This window comes from Cetorhinus maximus, chromosome 13 (genome assembly GCF_964194155.1).
Source record: "Cetorhinus maximus chromosome 13, sCetMax3.hap1.1, whole genome shotgun sequence".
Classification (NCBI taxonomy): Eukaryota; Metazoa; Chordata; class Chondrichthyes; order Lamniformes; family Cetorhinidae; genus Cetorhinus; species Cetorhinus maximus.
In genome coordinates this window covers 3,526,088-3,545,675 of record NC_135891.1, presented here as the reverse complement: position 1 = coordinate 3,545,675, position 19,588 = coordinate 3,526,088, and the positions used below count along the sequence as shown (strand labels likewise).

General features: G+C 43.8%; 1 protein-coding gene across 1 annotated transcript in view; it reads left to right on the top strand.

The window, feature by feature from the left end:
• Positions 1-11,918, top strand: part of rims4 (regulating synaptic membrane exocytosis 4) — a 109,355-nt gene extending 97,437 nt beyond the window's left edge. The window contains exons 4-6 of the mRNA XM_078554831.1: positions 6,090-6,191; positions 6,980-7,119; positions 9,050-11,918. Coding sequence (XP_078410957.1) covers positions 6,090-6,191; positions 6,980-7,119; positions 9,050-9,268 — 461 coding nt within the window. The 3' untranslated portion in view covers positions 9,269-11,918. The remainder of the gene's footprint in view (positions 1-6,089; positions 6,192-6,979; positions 7,120-9,049) is intronic.
• The last annotated feature ends 7,670 nt before the right edge of the window (positions 11,919-19,588 follow it).

Below are 19,588 nucleotides of genomic sequence, written 5' to 3'. Positions count from 1 at the left end.
AACCATGGATCAGGCTATTTTGGATCTGGTAATGTGTAATGAGGCAGGTTTAATAAATGATCTCAGAGTAAAGGATCCCCTAGGAAACAGTGACCATAATAAGGTAGAATTTAGTATTAAGTTTGAGAGTGAGAAACATGGGTGGGAAACAACTGTGCTAAACTTACATAAGGGTAATTACAATGGAATGAGGGCAGAGTTGGCTGGAGCGGACTGGGAAAGGAGTTTAGCAAGAAAGATGGTTGATGAACAATGGCAGACATTTAAGAAAATAGTTCATGACTCACAACAAAGATATATCCCAGTGAGGAAGAAGGATTGTAGGAAGGGGATAAACCAACCTTGCTTAACTAAGGAAGTTAAGGATAGTATCAAATTGAAAGAAAAAACATACAATGTGACAAAGATTAGTGCTAAGCCAAAGGATTGGGAAAGTTTTAAAAACCAACAAAAAATGACCAAAAAGATAATACAGAGGGAGAAAATAAACTTTGAGGGTAAACTAGCAAGTAATTGAAAAACAGACAATAAAAGCTTCTTTAAATATATAAAAAGGAAGAGAGAGGACAGAGTGAACATAGGCCCCTTAGAGAATGAGGTTGGGAAAATAATAATGGGGAACAAGGAAATGGCAGAGGAGTTGAATAAATACTTTGCTTCATTCTTCACTGTAGAAGACACTAATAGCATTCCAAAAATACTAAATAATCATGGGGCAAAACGGGGTGGGATGGGGGGGAAGGAAATAAATACAATAACTATTACTAGAGAAAAAGTACTAGGGAGACTAATGGGGCTAAAGACTGATAAGTCCCCTGGACCTGATGTGTTGCATCCTAAGATATCAAAGGAAGTAATTACAGAGATAGTGGATGCACTGGTAGTAATCTTTCAAGAATCCTTATATTCTGTAAAAGTCCCAGAGGATTGGAGTACGGCCAATGTAACACCCTTATTCAAAAAGGGAGGGAGACAAAAAACAGGTAACTCTAGGCCAGTTATCTTAACATCTGTCACTGGGGAAATGTTGGAGTCTATAATAAAGGATGTAATAGCAGAGCATTTAGAAATACATAATCTAATCAAGCAGAGTCAGCATGGCTTCATGAAGGGGAAATCATGCCTGACAAATTTTTTAGAATTCTTTGAGGATGTAACAGGCAGGATAGATAAAGGGGAACTAGTAGATGTAATATATTTGGATTTCCAAAAGGTGTTCGAAAAGGTACCGCATATAAGGCTACTTAATAAGATAAGAGCCCATGGTATTGGGGGTAGTATATTAGCATGGATAGAGGGTTGGCTAATGAATAGAAGACAGAGTTGGGATAAGGGGGCATTTTTGGGATGGCACCCTGTAATTAGTGGAGTACCACAGGGATCAGTGCTGAGGCATCAATTATTTACAATATATATTAATGATTTGGATGAGGGAAGTGAACGTACTATTGCCAAGTTTGTGGATGACACAAAAATAGGTGGGAAGGCAAGTGATGAAGATGACACAAGAAGTCTACAGAGGGATATAGACAGTGAGTGGGCAAAAACTTTGCAGATGGAATATAATGTGGGAAAATGTGAGGTTATGTACTTTGGCAGGAAGAATAGAGGAGCTGAATACTATTTAAATGGAGAAAGACTGCAGAAAGCTGCAGCACAGAGGGATTTGGGAGTCCTTGTGCATGAATCTAAAAAAGCTAACATACAAGTTCAACAGGTAATAGGGAAGGCAAATGGAATGTTGGCCTTTATTTCAAATGGAATGGAGTATAAAAATAGGGAAGTCTTGCTAAAACTGTACAAGGCACTAGTTAAACCACATCTAGAATACTGTGAATAATTTTGGTCCCCTTATCTAAGGAAAGATATACTGGCATTGGAGGCAGTCCAGAGAAGCTTCACTAGGTTGATCCTGGGTATGGAGGGATTTTCTTATGAGGAGAGGGTGAGTAGGTTGGGCCTGTACTCATTGGAGTTTAGAAGGATGAGAGGCGACCTTATTGAAACATATAAGATTCTTAGGGGGCTTGACAGGGTCGCTGCTGAGAGGTTGTTTCCCCTTGTGGGAGAGTCTAGGACCAGAGGGCATAATCTCAGAGTAAGGGGGTGCCCACTTAAAACAGAGATGAGGAGGAATTTCTTCTCCCAGAGGGTAGTGAATCTGTGGAATTCTTTACCGCAGAGGGCTATAGAGGCTGGGTCGTTAAGTATATTCAAGGCTGAGATTTTTAATCAGTAAGGGAATCGTGGGTTATGTGGAAAAGGCAGGAAAGTGGAATTGAGGATTATCAGATCAGCCATGATCTCATTGAATGGCGGAGCAGAACCGATGGGCCGAATGGCCTACTTCTGCTCCTATGACTTATCGTCTTATGATCTTATAAGTGACAGACTCACATGAGGGGACATGTTTCCCGTATTTTTCCATTCTTTATTTTTCATGTTAAAAATCTTCAGCCCCCTGAGGCAGCTCTGTGCCTTCAGGGAGCTTTCACTGAGCGTACCCCAGCGGCATGCGCTGACTTCTGCGCTCGTCCTGCTCCCACTGCGCCCCCCCACCCCACACCCCGCCCCCCCCCACTCCCGCCGGTTGCCACCCAGGCAGCGCTGAGCGTTTCAGCGTGCGATTCAGGCTGGCAGGCTGTTCATTAGCCAGCCAGCATGAAACCACAGTCGGTGCCCGATCGCGGGCAGGGGACTGTTGCACAGCAGCTCCTGGGCTGAACACTGCGCCCGCCTGATGAGGCAAAATTCTGCCCAGAAAGTGCTGGACATCCTCAGCAGGTCAATCTGCACCTGCGGAGAGAGAAACCGAGCTAATGGGCGGAACCTTCAACTCTTGCTGGCGGTGAGCTCGGAGGTGGGAAGGATTTGGGTGGGATTTTGTTTTTCATTCTTTCATGGGGTGTGGGCATCGCTGACAAAGCCAGCGTTTGTTGCCCATCCCTAATTGCCCTGGAATGGAGTGGTTTGCCACACCATTTCACAGGGCAGCTAAGAGTCACCCACATGGCTGTGGGCCTGGAGTCACATGTAGGCCAGACCGGGGAAGGACAGCAGATTTCCCTTCCCTAAAGGGACATTAGTGAACTGGATGGGTTTTTACAACAATCGATGATAGTCTCATGGTCACCGTTACTGAGACTAGCTTTCAATTCCAGGTTCATTAATTGAATTTAAATTCCACCAGCTTCCGCGGATTTAAACCCGTGTCCCCAGAGCATTACCCTGGGCCTCTGGATTACTGGTCCAGTGACACTGCCACTACGCCAGCATCTCCCCATGGGCATACTGGAACCCCACCGCCTTCCTGCCTCCACCAGAATTAGTTTCTAGGCGGGAAGGCCCCACTGTCAATTGATGACCATTTTAGGGCCTGAGCCCACCCTCGCTGGGATTAACCCAGCTGCAGGTGGGCCCACTGGCGTGGATGGCTGTTATAACGCTGCTTGTCAGCTTGGCAGGGGAGAAGGGCTGGACAGGCGTCCCAGATCTAAGGCAATCAGTTTCTGATCGAAACTGATTATCCAGCACCAGTCTTTAACCTGCCAACTCTGTGAAAGGGTACACCATTGGACTTTGATTCTGGACTCTGGACTCACATGAAACAATAATTCTTTATTCTGTGGATTTCACCCTGTAAACCCCTTTCTTTCTCCATTCCCCCCTTCTTTTATTGTATGAGTGAAAAAGGAGGTTACATTGTGACCCCTATCGGGAAGGGGATGAGCCCGACGAAAGCCACCCCCTGCCCTTGCTGCCGATCCCAGTGGCCCCACTCCATGAAATACCCCTCTCCCCAACCCACATTACTTCCCTGTGGTCCAGGCCCTCTGTGATCCTGGGACTCTGGTGCCTGTTGTAGGAGGGGGATCAATTTAAACAGCTCTGATTTCTCCTCTCACCACCAGTCCGTAAACAGAAAGGTGTTTTGATTTTTATTTCCCCCTTTATAAGTGGTGGCATATTTCCCAACCCCTCAGTTTTGGTGTGATCCAATTTCTATTAAGAACCCCACAGCAAACTCGAGATAGGGTAAACTCAGAGGTGTATTCGCACAAACTCAAACATGAGAGGAGGGGTCACAATCCTTTTTCACTCATACAGTAAAAGAAGGGGGGAATGGAGAAAGAAAGGGGTTTACAGGGTGAAAGCCACAGAATAAAGAATTATTGTTTCATGTGAGTCCAGAGTCCAGAATCAAAGTCCAATGGTGTACCCTTTCACAGAGTTGGCAGGTTAAAGACTGATGCTGGATAATCCATTTTTCCAGTAGGGACGACTTCCACAATGAGATAGGCACCACGTAGAGATGAATTAGCCTTGTAGGCGCTGGTACAGAAGTTCAGAAGTTCCAGTAGAAACAGCGTAGATGAGTGCAGACATTTAAACTTGGAAAGAGCTCTGGTTCTAAGCTGCTGCTTGCTAGATAGAAGACAGCAGACTGCTTTACAGCTCCACAAGGCAATATTACAGGTTCCACCAGTTTGTGGGTGGAGGGGGAGGGGGGGGTGTTGTTGGTGAGGGGGTTGTCATGTGACTCCCACCTCTCCACTTTGGCCTGTACAAAGGATGTATATTCCTTAGTCTGGATTCTTGGGATTGGTAATGTTTCAACCATTAAGGATTTCAAAAAAAGATTTCAGGGACATCTGTCCTATCAGACTGGTAGTCTCCATTGGCCAGGCCTGACCTTAGAAATGTAAATGGCCTTTGTACAATTCCATTGGAATTTGGTCTCTGCATTCACAATCTCTTCAGAAATAACGGGGTGGCAGCTATTCTGAATGCCAGAGAGTTCCTTGGGTCATAGTCAGCCACGGCTTCAGTCATTTTAAAGCCTTTGTCCAGTTTTAAAAAATCTTTTGTCTATCGCTCTCGCTAGGCAGACTTCCATCCCCGCAGTTATGATTGCTGGTGAAAGCCTGTCACTGGCCTCTCCACTGCCTGTTTGGCTTGTGGTTTGGCAGGCCTTCCCAAAAAGAGCGCTGTGGGTGTCTTGCCAGCTCCCTAGCCAGCGAGCAAGACCCCCTGACACATCAACGAGATTCTGTCCATTTCATTATTGAACCTGAAATATTGCGTGGAACTTTCCCAGCCTCTTGTGTCGAGTGTGGAGGCAGGGGGGCCCAGGATTTTAGTTGTGGGGGGGGGTGGGGAGTTGGTGGGATGATGTGTGGGGACGGTTTCCTGATGCACTCCTGCCTTCGGGGAAATTTCCCAGTGACTGCCTAGGCAGAGGATCAGCTGCCAGCTCCACAGAGGTGGGCAGCCAGTTAGAGGTGATTTTGAAACATCCCTGGAATTTTGCCACTGACTTAGTGGCACCTGTGATGCGTAGAGACTAAACGGACACAGCCAGAGGCTCCATGCCACAAAGACGGGGCTGGTGCGCGGAACATGTGAACAAGGAGCAGGAGTAGGCCATTCAGCCCCTCAAGCCTGCTCCTGCAGGCTTTAATAAGATTTAATAAGATCATGGCTGATCTGATAGTAACCCCTTCAAATCTACATCCCGCTCTTTCACCACCCCCCTCCGGATAACCTTCCACCCCCTTGCTTACCAAGAATCTATCCACCTCTGCCTTAAAAATATTCAAAGACTCTGCTTCCACCACCTGTTGAGGAAGAGAGTTCCAAAGACTCACGAGCCTCTGAGAGAAAAAACACGCTCCTCACCTCTGTCTTTAATGAGTGACCGCTTATTATTAAACAGTGGCCCTAGTTCTAGATTCCCCCACAAGAGGAAACATCCTCTTCACATGCATCCTGTCAAGACCCCCTCAGGATCTTAAAGGTTTCAATCAGATCACCTCTTACTCAGTTGAGGCTGGGACCTGAGGGAAGATCCAGCTCTTTAACCATGTTTCTCTGTCTCCACAGATGCTGCCAGGCTATTTCCATTCCAGAACTTTCTATTTTTCTTTCCCGATTTCCTGCATTCACATTTTGCTTTTGTCTAAATGAAAGATTTCTCTTCTTGCCTTTCATTCATTCTTTTCACTTCCTGTTAGGTTGGGATGTTCCAGATTAACAGGGGGCTGAATAACACACACCTAAGAGATTTTTTGATCCAATTTGATTGACAGGTGATGTGGAAATTGGAATTTTGGAGAGGAACGGGCAGCTTGAGGTCGAGGTGATTCAGGCCCGTGGACTCACCCCGAAACCCGGCACAAAGTCTCCACCAGGTAATGCAACCCTGTCCCGATCCCCTTGACCACCCCCTTTAAGGATCAATTCGCCCCCGTGATCATCCACTTACCCCATTGACCGTCCACTACCCCCATCGACCATCCACTCCTTCCCTCAAATTTCCACCCCCGCCCTCAATTATCCACACCCCCTATTGACCATCCACTCCCACCCTTGATCATCCACTCCCCCTCCATCAACGACTCATCCTTGATCATCCACTCCCCCTTGATCATCCACTCCCCCTCCATCACCGACTCCCCCTTGATCATCCACTCCCCCTCCATCACCGACTCCCCCTTGATCATCCACTCCCCCTTGATCATCTACTCCCCCTTGATCATCCACTCCCCCTTGATCATCTACTCCCCCTTGATCATCTGCTCCCTCCCTCGACTATCCACTCCCACCCTCGATCATCTGCTCCTCCCCTCAACCATCCACTCCCTCCCTGAATGTTTTGTTTGTCCCTCCCTCGCCCTGGTTGGGTTTGTCGGGATCGAAGTATTGTATCGGGAATTCCCCACTCCACAGCTTTAAAAGCCTCAGTGGAATCAGAAACACGTGTGAGTCCTCCTGAGGATTTTCGGACAGGCCAAGACTTGCCCAGACTGAGGTTCTCAGTTCTGCAAGAACAAAGTGTTACAAGTAGCTCATTCCTTTCCCTGATGAGTCTCTGCTGTTCTTATCACTCTCCTCGCAGAAGGAGGAGAATATTTGACAGGATGGAGTGAGTTTCACGCTCCCAGCTCGGTCTGTAATTTGTTTCTTTCCCCCATTTCAGCTGCTTACATTAAACTCTACCTGTTGGAGAACGGAATTTGTGTTGCAAAAAAGAAAACCAAGATGGCTCGGAAATCTCTGGATCCCCTGTACCAGCAGATCCTGGTCTTCACTGAGAATCCACAGGGAAAGATCCTGCAGGTCAGTACAGGGCGTGATTGAGGGGCTCAAGGTGACAATGTTTAAATTCAGGGATGGAGTGAACGCTGCTGTTACATTCAGTGGTCACACCTGGCTGGACTGGATAGGCAGGGCCCAATGGTCAGTGTACAGATCAACTGAGTACAAACTTCACAAAGTACTGCAAGCGTTGTCAGCGTGTGAGTGTGCGTGATGTTGGTGTGTTTGTGTGTATGTGAGTGTATGTGTGAGCATGTGATTATGAGCGTGGATGAGTGTATATGTGTGTGAGTGTGTGTGAATTTGTGTCTGTGCGTGTGGGTGGGTGTATATGAGTCTGTGAGTGAGTTAATACATGCGCATGTGAATGTCAGTATAAGTGTGTGTGATGGTGTGTGAGTGTATGAGCATGGGTGTGTGTGTGCCAGTATATGTTGTGTGTGTGATATGTTTGAAATGTGTGCATAGTATGTAAGTGTGAGTGTGGCTGTGTCAGTGTGAGTGCAATTTAGTGAATATATGTGTGAATGTGAGTATGTGTGTGAGACAGAATATGACTGTGAATGTGTGTGTTAATCTGAGTGTGCGTGAATGTGTATGTGAAAGTGAGTGTGAATATATTGTGAATATATTGTGAATGTGAATGTGAGTGAATATGATTGCTAATGTGAATATGTGTCTGTGTAGATGTGTGTGTGTGTGAGTTTTTGTATGTGAGAGCGAGTGTGTATGTGAGAGTGTGTGAATGTATGCAAATGTGATTGTAAATGATAAGCATGAGTGCGAGAGTTTGTGTATGAGCGTGTGTTAGTTTGTGTGTGTGTGTGAAGGTAAGTGTGAATGTGAGTGTGTGAGTGTTACTGTTTGTGAGTGTGTGAATGTGTGATTAGCTCCGGTGCCAGATCTTTGCCTGATAATTGCACTTTAGGATATTTTACTATGTTAAAGGTGCTATTTAAATGCAATTTTTGGTTGTTGATCTTGACCAGATATGGCCTTCATGATTCTGAATTGAAATAGCAGCTACTGTAGATTGAGGTGTATAAGTAGACCTGGTGTATAAGACATGCCCACACAGCACAGACCTCTTGTGGCGACCCCACCAACAGCCCACGCGCTGTATAAGTCAACCCCTGTTTCTGAAAGGTTTTTTTGAGGCTTCAACAGTGGAAACCTCACTCATAGAAGGTGGGTACAGGGCGCCCCTGAGACAACATATCTGATGAATCAGACTCTTAAAAGGACAAGTTGGGTCCTCTTTCTTCACTGCTACAGTTGGTCCCCTGAGCATTTTTGTGAAACCCCACTTAAGCACAAAATCTAGGCTGGCACTACCCCCAGTGCCAGTCCTGAGGAGTGCTGCACTGCCAGAGACACTGTCTTGGATTAGATGTTAAAACGAGGCACTCAGGTAGACATAAAGCAGCCTAGGGCACTGCCCAATACTTATCCATCAACAGTATCACTGAACCAAATTATTTGGTCGCTATCACATTTGTGGGAGCTTTCTGTGCATAAATTGGCTGCTCTGTTCCCTACATTCCAGCAGTTCAGAAATGACTTCAATAGCTGTAATAGGCAAAGTAGAAATGCAAGTTCCTTATTTTTCAGGGGGCCTATTTTCTTGCTGATACTTTGCTTCTTTTCCTTTGGTTCTTGTGGATACCGATTCAATAGGAGCTTTCAAAAGGGGGTTGGATTAAATGCTCGAAAGAGGAAAAATTGCAGGGTTACGGGGAGCAGGAGCCTGAGAAATGACCAGGGTCAATGTAGCACTGGGGTCCCAGAATCGGTCGTTATTTTTTGCCCTTGCCTGGAGCATGTGAATAACGAAGAGTGATTTCTCCCACCTCTGCACATTTCAAAATAAAAAAAGTATTTTTACAATGATGGCATGATTAAAATCTGCCAATGTGATTTATTTTCTTTCTCTCTCTCTCTGCCCTGCAAGGTGATTGTGTGGGGTAACTATGGCCGGATGGATCGTAAATACTTCATGGGCGTGGCCCAGGTACTGCTGGAAGATTTGGATCTCTCGAGTGCGGCGATTGGATGGTACAAGCTCTTTCCCACCTGCTCCATGGTGGACCCGCCCTTGGCGCCGCTCCTGCGCAACGCCTCGCAGCTCTCCTTGGAGAGCACCGTTGGACCCTGCTGTGACCGATCCTAACGACAGCGGAACCTTTCTCAGTCTTTATTTAATGCCGAGTGTACAAGGGGCTGTGGGGGCCCCTTGACGGGAGGGGGGTGCCCTTCCACACGATGCATGTTTGACTCGGTCATACCCCCTGGAGCCTCTTTTGGCTAAAGGATAATTGAGTGACTGGCAATGGCGTCAAAGAGGGGAGGAGGTAGCTTCCACCTCCATGTCTGGCACCGTCCCTGTGTGGGCCGGTCACAGTTGCATTCTTTCATGAAGCAGTTGTCTAAAACCATTCTCAGTTTTTTATAGATTTCTATTACCTCACCATCTAGTTAATGTGCCAAGTGGTTTTCTCCAACTGCAGTTTACAATTCTTTTTGATGGTTTCTTAGATTATCATTCTGTGAGCCAGCACATTTCTAAAGCACCTGTTAAAACCATGACTATTTGAAGGGCCTGTCTCTTTAGAACGCAAACAATGTGCTTTGACCACTTGCATCAAAGTTGCAAAGTTGTCTTAAAAATCTAGAGCTTAACTGTGAGCTCTGCACATCAATGCACAGTGGGGGTGTTGGTAACCGGTAGGGTAAACAGCACATCTTAGTCCTATAGTCCCAGGGAAAATTTATCATTCCTGAGGGTTGGAAAACCAATTTCCATGGATAGTTCTTCATTGTCATTCCATTGTCTTGGCATTGCACTTAAGTTATGTCACCACACGCTTCCAACATATACTACTTGGCAATTTGCTATCATTAGAGTTTACACCAGTAAATAAATAAAATGTAGTTCTCAGTGCTACTTTAATCTATTTCGCCACTTAATGCACTGATTTTAAAAAAAAGAATGGCAGAACATTTTTTGGCAATAATTGTCTTGCAAGTCGGGAAATTTGTCAACCTTGAATGTTGATGAAGAGTGAGGGTCAGTTTAGCGGGCATGAATTACGAATAGCAGTTTGTCTGAAGAGAGAGTGCAAGAGGATAAGAAGAGAGTTTGTATAATTAGGAGCTAGGGCGGCAGCACAAGGATGCATCCTGAATATTTAAAAAAAAAACTGGAACTCTCTTTAATTAAAAATAATTTGAAACCTTTAAGACATTCTCAGTGTATTAAGAGAGGATGTAGTAGTTGTAGGTTGCAGCATGCAAGAGTAATATTTTAGATTAAGGCTGTTGGGTTTAGCGTGGAGTAAGTGTGTTCAGAACTGTGCCAACCTTGTCCTTACATTCAATGAAAGCAAACAATGTACAAGGTTGGCAGGCTCACGTTGGGAGGCAGGGGTCTTCGGTCTAACTGAAGGAATGAAGAATTCTCATTAAAACTTCTGTTCATATTCCAAATTAAATCTCACTTGAATCTATCAGAAAAAAATCAACGTCCAATCTCAATCTTCAGCATTTGCATCTAATCGCTGACTATTCTCAAGAAACCCTCATTCAGTTTTTATTGCCATTTATTAAATTAAATCCAGATATAAATTTGTCAAAGAAGCACTTTATTTGCACCAGTTTCAAAATATATTAGATTGAAATGAACCTTCAGATAAAATAATTACCCATATTAAAATAAGAAATCCAAATTAATTTTGGCTAATTTACGATACAGAAGGATTTGTCGATGGCAGTTAAAGGATTAATTAATTAATTAATTCCTTCAAAGCAATAGAAATAGGAAGAGGATTATTGGAGACCATTCCTTCTAACCAGCCCTGATTGGTTATCAATTCACAAAACAGTTCTGTTTCACACAAGCCTGGTTGTAAAGTTACAATACCTGTTGTTAATATTACCATGTCATTCTTTAAAAAAAAACTCATATTATTCTAGTTAACCTGGTTTTCTTGCTTTTAGAATTATCATACAGCAACCTAAGGGAGGAAAGTGACAATTGTTTCTTTTTAATGGTGCTGGAAGATAAGTTTGTGACGAATCCCGGGTTTAATGATAAAGAGAGTTTTAGTAAAACAGAACAAAGGTTTGCTGGTTGCTATTACAGTAGATTTAAATATTAACAGATTAAATTGATGAAGAGTTAACTAAATGCATGTTTGGGTAAGCGTTAGCCCTGTAGTGACTTAAAAGCAAAGCACATTTCTGACTTCTGGCACTTTTAAGTATTTCTATACTGGTCTGTAGTTACTAAAACCTATCAATGCAGCACATGTAGCAGTTTAGAAGCAGGCTGGACTCAGCCATATAGGATTTCTCTTCTCTTCTCAATGTATGTTGGAAAATGTGAGAAATTTTATTGAATAACTAGCCTTACTGTAGACATTAGTAATAAATAATAAGAACAGGGTTCAAAATGACCATAAAACCACAAGTAGTTTTGCTAATTACAATTAAGGAAAGATTGATAAGTGTGAAAATGTAGAAATAAAATTCATCTACAGGTAAAAAGTATAATCAGACACGTTTTCTTCGATTGTTTTAATCTAACTATGAAAGTCTGTTAGTGGTTTAGTTTTAAATATATATACTAATATTGAACTTTTGAAAGTGTTTAAAATCTTTAGGATTGTGCATTGTAAGGATCTTTCTAGAATAAGCTGTGTAATACTTGCATTCAAAGTTGTTTCACTAGAGGGGACTGGGGATTGATTTTACCTGCTACATTTATCCCGACAACCATTTGGAATATTGCAGGCATCAAGATTGCTTCATGTTAATGCAGCAAAAAAAAAAAAAAAATTTAAAGGGCCTTTTATTCAACACCAGGGTGGGAAACAATGATTGGAATGTCTCATTGTGCCTGAATCTTCCTTCAATGTCCCTTTAAAAATAATGTCAAGTGTTGAGAGTGCCAGGAACATTGTCAAGCATTACGGGATACATCGTTAGCACCCGAGTGCAAAGTATTACCTGGCTATAGTGTTGAGGAAAATTGGGAAACATCACATATTTATTACAGAGGTCACCCTCCTATTTTCACCCCGATTTCATTTCAATTAATTTAAATGCTGCTACTTGAGTGATATTTTACACTCAGGAGATGAAGATTAAAGGCTACAACTCTCTTCAGTCCTATAAAATCACCAATTACATTCTTCTTGTCCAGTCAGTAACAAATCCTTTCTTTTGGATTTTATTTCCTCTGCATGGCTTTTTTAAAGTTCACCTGTTCTGCACTGGCTGCAGATATTTTTTGGAGCAATGGATGGACTAAGTTAGAGTTAATGGATTGACATTGGGTTCCAATTCTTGTTAAAGCGTGAAAAATAATTATCAGAGGGAATGGAAGCAGCTTGTGACTCCTCCTCATTAGTCTCCCTTTGGTTCTTGCTGAAAAGAGAGACATGTTGCTGAAGCTTTTCATCTTGCACTCAACAGGACAAATGCAAGAATGCCAAATTTCAAACGATCCATATAGTTCCCTATAGTTCAAACAATCCCTATTCCCCATAGTTTCATGTTACTTTCCCCATGGCAATGTCTCTGCCAATCAGAGTTGATTTGCCAATGAATCAACACCCCTTTCTCCTGTAGTATAAATTGTTGCAATCGTTTGAAATTTGACATTCTTGCATTTGTCCTGATGAAAGTAAGATGAAAATCTTCAGCAACATGTCTCTCATTTCAGCAATATTCAAGTTCTGAACCACCAAGTGATTATTTCATTATGGGGGTTAAAGGACCCTGTCAATATATGTGCCCAATTAATTTTCAACAGACATCTATAGTCCCATAACTCAAACACTTCCACCTGCCCTGCTTCAAGGAACAGAGTTCAATTTTCACCTCAATTCAGTAGTGTGATTTAAACATTATTTTAAAAACCTATTAAAGGAGCTTTTAGCCCTAATGATTCCAATAATCGCTCTAACGGAAAGCTAGGCATATGACAGGTGAATAGCCTGCTTTTCATTCCCTGTTTACAGAATAACCACATGTCATTGAACTTTGCAGCCTTGAATTTTCCTTGCGAAACTGGCATCAAAGCACCCTAGACAGGGGGAGTGAAGGGGGGAATTTGGGTGATGCTCCTGGTTATGTGGACCACTTCCTCTTTTATCTGCTCACTAAAGGAACATCTGGTCTGCATTGTGCCTGTTTCACAGGCATGGATGGGCACAAAGCGGCCAGTGAGAGTTAGTGAGGGGGCATACCGATCTGGGTGGGTGGGGGTGGTCGGGAAGTGGAAGACTGGAGAATGGAATTGTAGGGGAGGCTGGGGTTCAGGGGGAGATGGGGAATCAGGGTGGGGTGGGGTGGGGCTTGGGAATGGAGGTCAGAGGTATAAGAAAAAGGGGGTCCAAGAGCGGGTAATGGGGCCGGAGAGGGGGGGATGATGTGAATTAGGAGGAGGGAAATAGAGTCAGAGTGAGGGCAATAGGGTTTGGAGTGAGGATACTAAGTTGTTGAGTATATTGAGAACTGTGATCGAAAGATTTTTGGACACTAAGGGAATCAAGAGATATAGGGACAGGGTAGGAGAGCGGAGTTGATGTAGAAAATCAGCCATCATCTTATTGAATAGTGGTAAAGGCTCGAGGGGCTGAATGGCCTACTTCCGCTCCTCTTTCTGATATTATTTTGTTCAAAGCAAATTAATTTAATAATGGGATGGCCTAAGTTTGATCTGTACAGATGCTGATTTAGCTGCTAAATTGTGGGACCCTTTCATTTAATTCTCATGACGAGAGGCTTTTGTTCCGCTGGAGTTGTAGATTTCTTAATTCTGTAGATATTTACATTGATTAGCTCAAAACCCAACACCAAGGGAGGAGTTGGGCCTGTTGTTGTGTTCTGCTTTTTAGGCGTTGAAGGGGACAAAAAAGAACCAATTGCCTGGCTCTGCTTCCTATGCCCAATAAAATCTCAAATGTATCTAATGCCGTAACAGGCCAGGAGGTATTTAGACATTCTATGCTACTGCCGGTAACAGGCATTGGGACCAACACCTGTTCCAAACATTTCCCCTGAAATTTACTAGGACTGAATGGAGACGGAAAAGTCTCATTCAGGTTTTTGGAGTCATACGAACATACAGACATATGAATTAGAAGCAGGAGTAGGCCATTCAGCCCCTCGAGCCTGCTCCGCCATTCAATAAGATCATGGCTGATCTGAATGTAACCTCAGCCCCACATTCCTGGGTCTTCAGCTGCTCAACCAATGATTCTTAAAGAGACGGTTGGAGGCTGCCAGTACAAGTTAAGTTTATTTTATTTGTAAGTTTCAATTTGTGTGGAACTAGTGGGAGCAGGGGCACCCATAGACCATCTCCACAGCACCCCTGGACGCTGCTACCAGCTAGAACTAGTCCTCTTCAGTTCTATGCACCGCTCCCTCTCCTGTTATCCCTGCCATGCTCCCTGTGCCCATTTTCCCATTCTCTCCCCTCCATCTCTCATCATTCCCCACCATTCCCACCACCACCACCCCCATTTCTCTCTCCGGTGGTTGGGCATGGGGAGGAGTCAGAGTGAAGTGTCACCTGGTGCTGTGTTCAGTAAATTGATGATATGGAGTTTATTTTGATGAATTCAGCAAATTTTCTTGCAGATTAGTCCATCTCCCCTGGATTGCAGAAATCTGCACTTTAAGTGGATTAACTGTTTTTATGAGTCAAGGTTAAAATCTGATGTATGTTAAAGCAATTTTCTCCTTGCCTTATTTCAAGCCTTAGCTTTCCTGAGGAGTTAATGCATTTAGACCACTTTGCAGTCTCTACATTACAATGTACGGCACAGAAACAGGCCATTTATCCCAGCTGGCCACTGCCAGTCTTTATGCTCCACACAAGCTCCCTCACAACCTTCATCCCACCCCATTAACGCACTTTTATTCCTTTCCCCCTCATCTGTTTATCCCGTTTTGCCTTAATTACATCTACACCATTCACCTCAACTACTCCCTGTGGAGGTCAGTTCCACACTCTTCTGTGCTCATTCTTACTGAGGATAGAAGTTTGCCTTGAATTCGCTATTGGATATTCATTGGTGACCATCGCATGTTTATGTCCTCTAGTTCTGGTCTCATCCACTAGTGGCAACATCTTCTCTATATATCTAGCCAATTAAAACTCTTCATAATATTACAAAAAAGGACATAGAAGCATTGCTGCAGAAGGTGCAAAAAAGATGGTGCTAGAACTGAGAGTTTATAACAAGCAGGAGAGGGTTTTCTTCTCTAGAAAAGAAAAGACTGAGAGTTGACCTGATTGAAGTTTTTAAATTATGAAAGGGTTTTAATAGGATAGATGTAAAGATGTTTCCACTTGTAGGGGAGACCAAAATTGAAGGCCATAATTATAAAACAGTCAATAATAAATCCAATAGTGAAGTTGGGAGAAACTTTCTTAGCCAGAGAGCGGGTCGGTGAGGGGGTGAGGGAGGGTGGGGGGGTGAGGGGGATGGGGCGGAGGGGGTTGGTTGTTGTTGGTGGGAATATGGAACTCACGACACTACTACAGGGAATGGTTGAGGTGAATAGTATAGATATCTTTAAGGAGAAGCTAGAGAAGGAATAGGAGGATATGGGGGTAGGGTGAAATGAAGAGGGGTGAGAGGAAGTTCTTGTGGAACATAAACACCAGAATGGACCAGTTAGGCCGAATGGCCTGTTTCTGTGCTGCAAATTCTAGTTAAAATTGAGGAAACTGGGGAATTGGGTGTGACAGTGAAATACTTCATCCAACTCACTGTGTCGAATATCTCAGCTTTGCTCTCATGGTGAGTTAAATGAAAATCTGCATTTGCTGACTGTAGATGTGTAGAATGAAATTTGGACAATCTTAATCATTGTTCCTAGAATGCCCAGTACAGAATTCCTTAATTATCCAGGACAAAGAAGTCTGCTTTATTGGCAGCCCATCCATTAAACATCCACTCCCTCCTCCACCGACGCACAGTAGCAGCAGTGTGTACCATCTACAAGATGTACTGCAACAACTCACCAAGGCACCTTCAACAGCACCTTCCAAACCCGTGACCTCTAACATCTAGAAGGACAAAGGCAGCAGATGCAGGGGAACACCACCAACTGCAAGTTCCTTTCCCAGCCACATGCCATCCTGACTTGGAACTAAATTGCTGTTTCCTCACTGTCGCTGGGTCAAAGTCCTGGAACTCCCTTCCCCTACAACACTGTGGGTGTAGCTATACCACATGGACTCCAGCAGTTCAAGAAGGCAGCTCACCAGAGGCAATTTGGGATATCAGACCTTTGGCCTTGCCAGCTCTCAAATGAATTCTTAAAATAATAATTTGGCACCAGAATTGGCCACCTCAGTCAAAGTGGCCACGTACTGTCTGAAATAGGAAAGCAACACCCGAATGATGCAAGGGGTACCCTGCTGAGCCAAGGGATGACGCACATGGTTGAGTGAATGCAGAGAGAGCTTCACTCTCTGTTTAGAAATTGTTGTATGTGGGAGTGATTGATGCTGCCACTGGGTGACTGAAATGAAAAGTGTTCCATTTCCTGTTGCCAAGATGCCTCTCACTGTGACAGGAACAAAACTCATTGTGTTTTTTCCTGTAAAGCACAACACTGTTGCACTGATGTCCATGGAGTGGATGAAGCAGGCATCATGAAAGTGAAATTAGTCTTGGGCCTTAGTTCAAAACAGGATAGCGAACCACAGCTCATTTTATAACCCACCTGCTGTTTGCCTTCAAAGAAGGTCACTGAGAATTGATAGGGGGCAGGATTTAACATGGCTGCTGATTCACTATCATCCATTGAGTGCAATCACCTGGGACTAACCTCATCTCCTATGTACATCAATACTCCCAAGCAGTTATTGTCCTTATTGTGCAACATAAAGAGTGCAACAGAGGGTCACTGGACCGGGCCTTGGAATTGGCTATTGCCCTATGAGGAGAGATTGAAAAGACTAAGTTTATATTCCCTGGAGTTTAGAAAAATGACAGGCGATCTAATTGAAATATATGAAATTCTTAAGGGGTTCCACAGGGTGGACGTGCAAGGTTCTTTCTCCTGGCTGGGGAAGCTAGAACATGGAGACACAGGATAAGAGGTTAATCATTTAGGGCTGCGATGAGGAGAAATTTCTTCACTAAGGAAGGTGTGAATCTTTGGAATTCTCTACTCCAAAGAGCTGTGGATGCTCAGTCATTGAGGATATTTAAGACAGAGGTTGATAAACTTTTGGATACAAGGGGAATTAAGGGATATGGGGAATGTACAGGAAGGTTGAGTTGAGGTAGACGATCAGCCATGGTTGTACTGAATGGCCAAACAGGCTCAAGAGGGCGAATGGTCCACTCCTCCTATTTCCTATGTTCTTTTTTAAGACAGAAAGGCTTGGCTATGGAGTCATTGCATTTAATACAAGGACCTTCATTAATGCGTAAAAGATTATTTAGTAAATGAGTAAATATTCAATCTCACTGGACCTTTGGTCTGGGGGATCATTAGACCTATTGACAGGCAGCACCTTTAAGGTTGGAAATTGTTTATTGTGAAATCTCTCAGTGTCTCGCTTCTCATTCTTCTGAATCATGGCGTGACTACCGAGTGCCTGATCATTCCTCTTATCGTGAGGATGCCGTTCCCTGCCCTTACCCTCATCTTGGGACCTTCTGGCAAGATTGGAAAACCTTCAAAATCAGTTTTCATTGACCATTTAAAAAACAGTTTTTAAAAAATTTCATGACTAAAATATGGAGGGGAATTTAGAGGCCAATTTCACGAGGGTAAACTTGTCAAAGATCTATTTTAGTTTTAACTATCACTAATCCTCAGGGCAGCGAGCATTGTTTAGGATGTACAGCACAGAAACAGGCCATTCGCCCCAACTATGTTGGTGTTTATGCCCCACAGAATCTGCCTCCCATTCCTCTTCATTTCACCCTATCAGCATGTCCTTCTGTTTCATTTTCTCTCATGGGAAAAATATTCACCCCGTTGTAGGGGGAGGTGTGGGAGTGGGCACGGGCGGGTGCACCTCCGACCCTGCCATTTTAAGTGGGCGGGCCAATTAAGGCCCGCCCAGCGTGACGTCTGCCAGGAAGCGCTATGTGCTCCCTGTGCGGGCAGGGGGGATTCCCTCAAACAGGTGTGCGCTCTTTCACACATGCGCACGGAATAGTGTACTGATCTCCCTGAGGCTAAGTGCTGCCTCAGGGAGATCGGCTCCGAATTAAAATTTGCAATAAAAATGATAGAAAAATTTCCCTGACATATCCCCTCATGTGACACTATCACGTGAGTTGGGACATGTCCATAACTTTAACTGAAAACTTTATTAAAAATTTAAATACCCTCATGAAACCTCATCCCGCCTGTGGATAGGTTTTGATGTTTTTTCAGAAGCCCGCCAGGGCTCCCGGCCTGCCCGCCAGCCTTAAGTTTGGACGGGCAGGTCCATTAGTGATTTTAATTAGTTTCTCAATGGCCTCAATAGGCCGTTGACAGGTCGGTGGGCGCACAGCTGACCCGGCTGTGCCCCCGCTGACCTGAAAATGGAAACGACGCAGGGTGACATGGGGAGTTCCACCCAATGTCATCCCGCGTCATTTTACACATCGGCGAATGGGCCCTGCCCTCGCTCGCCGACCGGATGATCCTGCCCCATGTGTTTATCTAGCTTCAACTTAAATGCATCCATGCTACTTCCCTCAACCACATCCTGTGGCAGTGAGTTCCACATTCTCACCATAGTAAGTCTAAACAACAACGTGTAATTATTCACACACATTCACCACCTTCTCGAGATATCAGAGGTAGGTCCAGGAGTTAGTTTCCAAGTTTGGAAAAGATTGTCAAGATATTTGAGCAGTAAAATCCATTAATAGTATTTGTGCATGAACCATACAATGTTGAATGCTTGGATATATGTCTAAATATTTTAGCACCTGATTAATGTTGATACTAAAATTTAATTTTGAAGTATGAGCTATGCATATATAGTCCAGGATGACCTTTGCATGATAGTGTATCCATGACATTGCTAAGCTCATCTGCAACTTTCTGGACACTAAGGGAATCAAGGGGTAGGTTGAGAAAGCGGATTTGAGGTAGAAGATCAGCCAAGATCTTATTGAACAGCAGAGTAGGTACAAGGGGCTGTGTTGCCCACTCCTTCCAGTTCTTATGTTCTGGACTGGAATTTTGTCAAATAAACAATGGGAAGTATCACTTTTCTTCACTGCACCCTGTTACAATCCAGTTAGAGACTGTTAACATTTAAAGATAAATTCGCACATCTCATTTTAACCAATAGAAAGACACCACAAGATGTCACTTTTTTTCTAAACAAAGCAAGCACTATTAACTTAACAATATGGTTTATAGCTACGTATGCTATGCACTCAGCTTTATTTCTTACGTCCCTCAAGAATTCTCTTATAAAACATATAAATTTTGAAGTAATTTA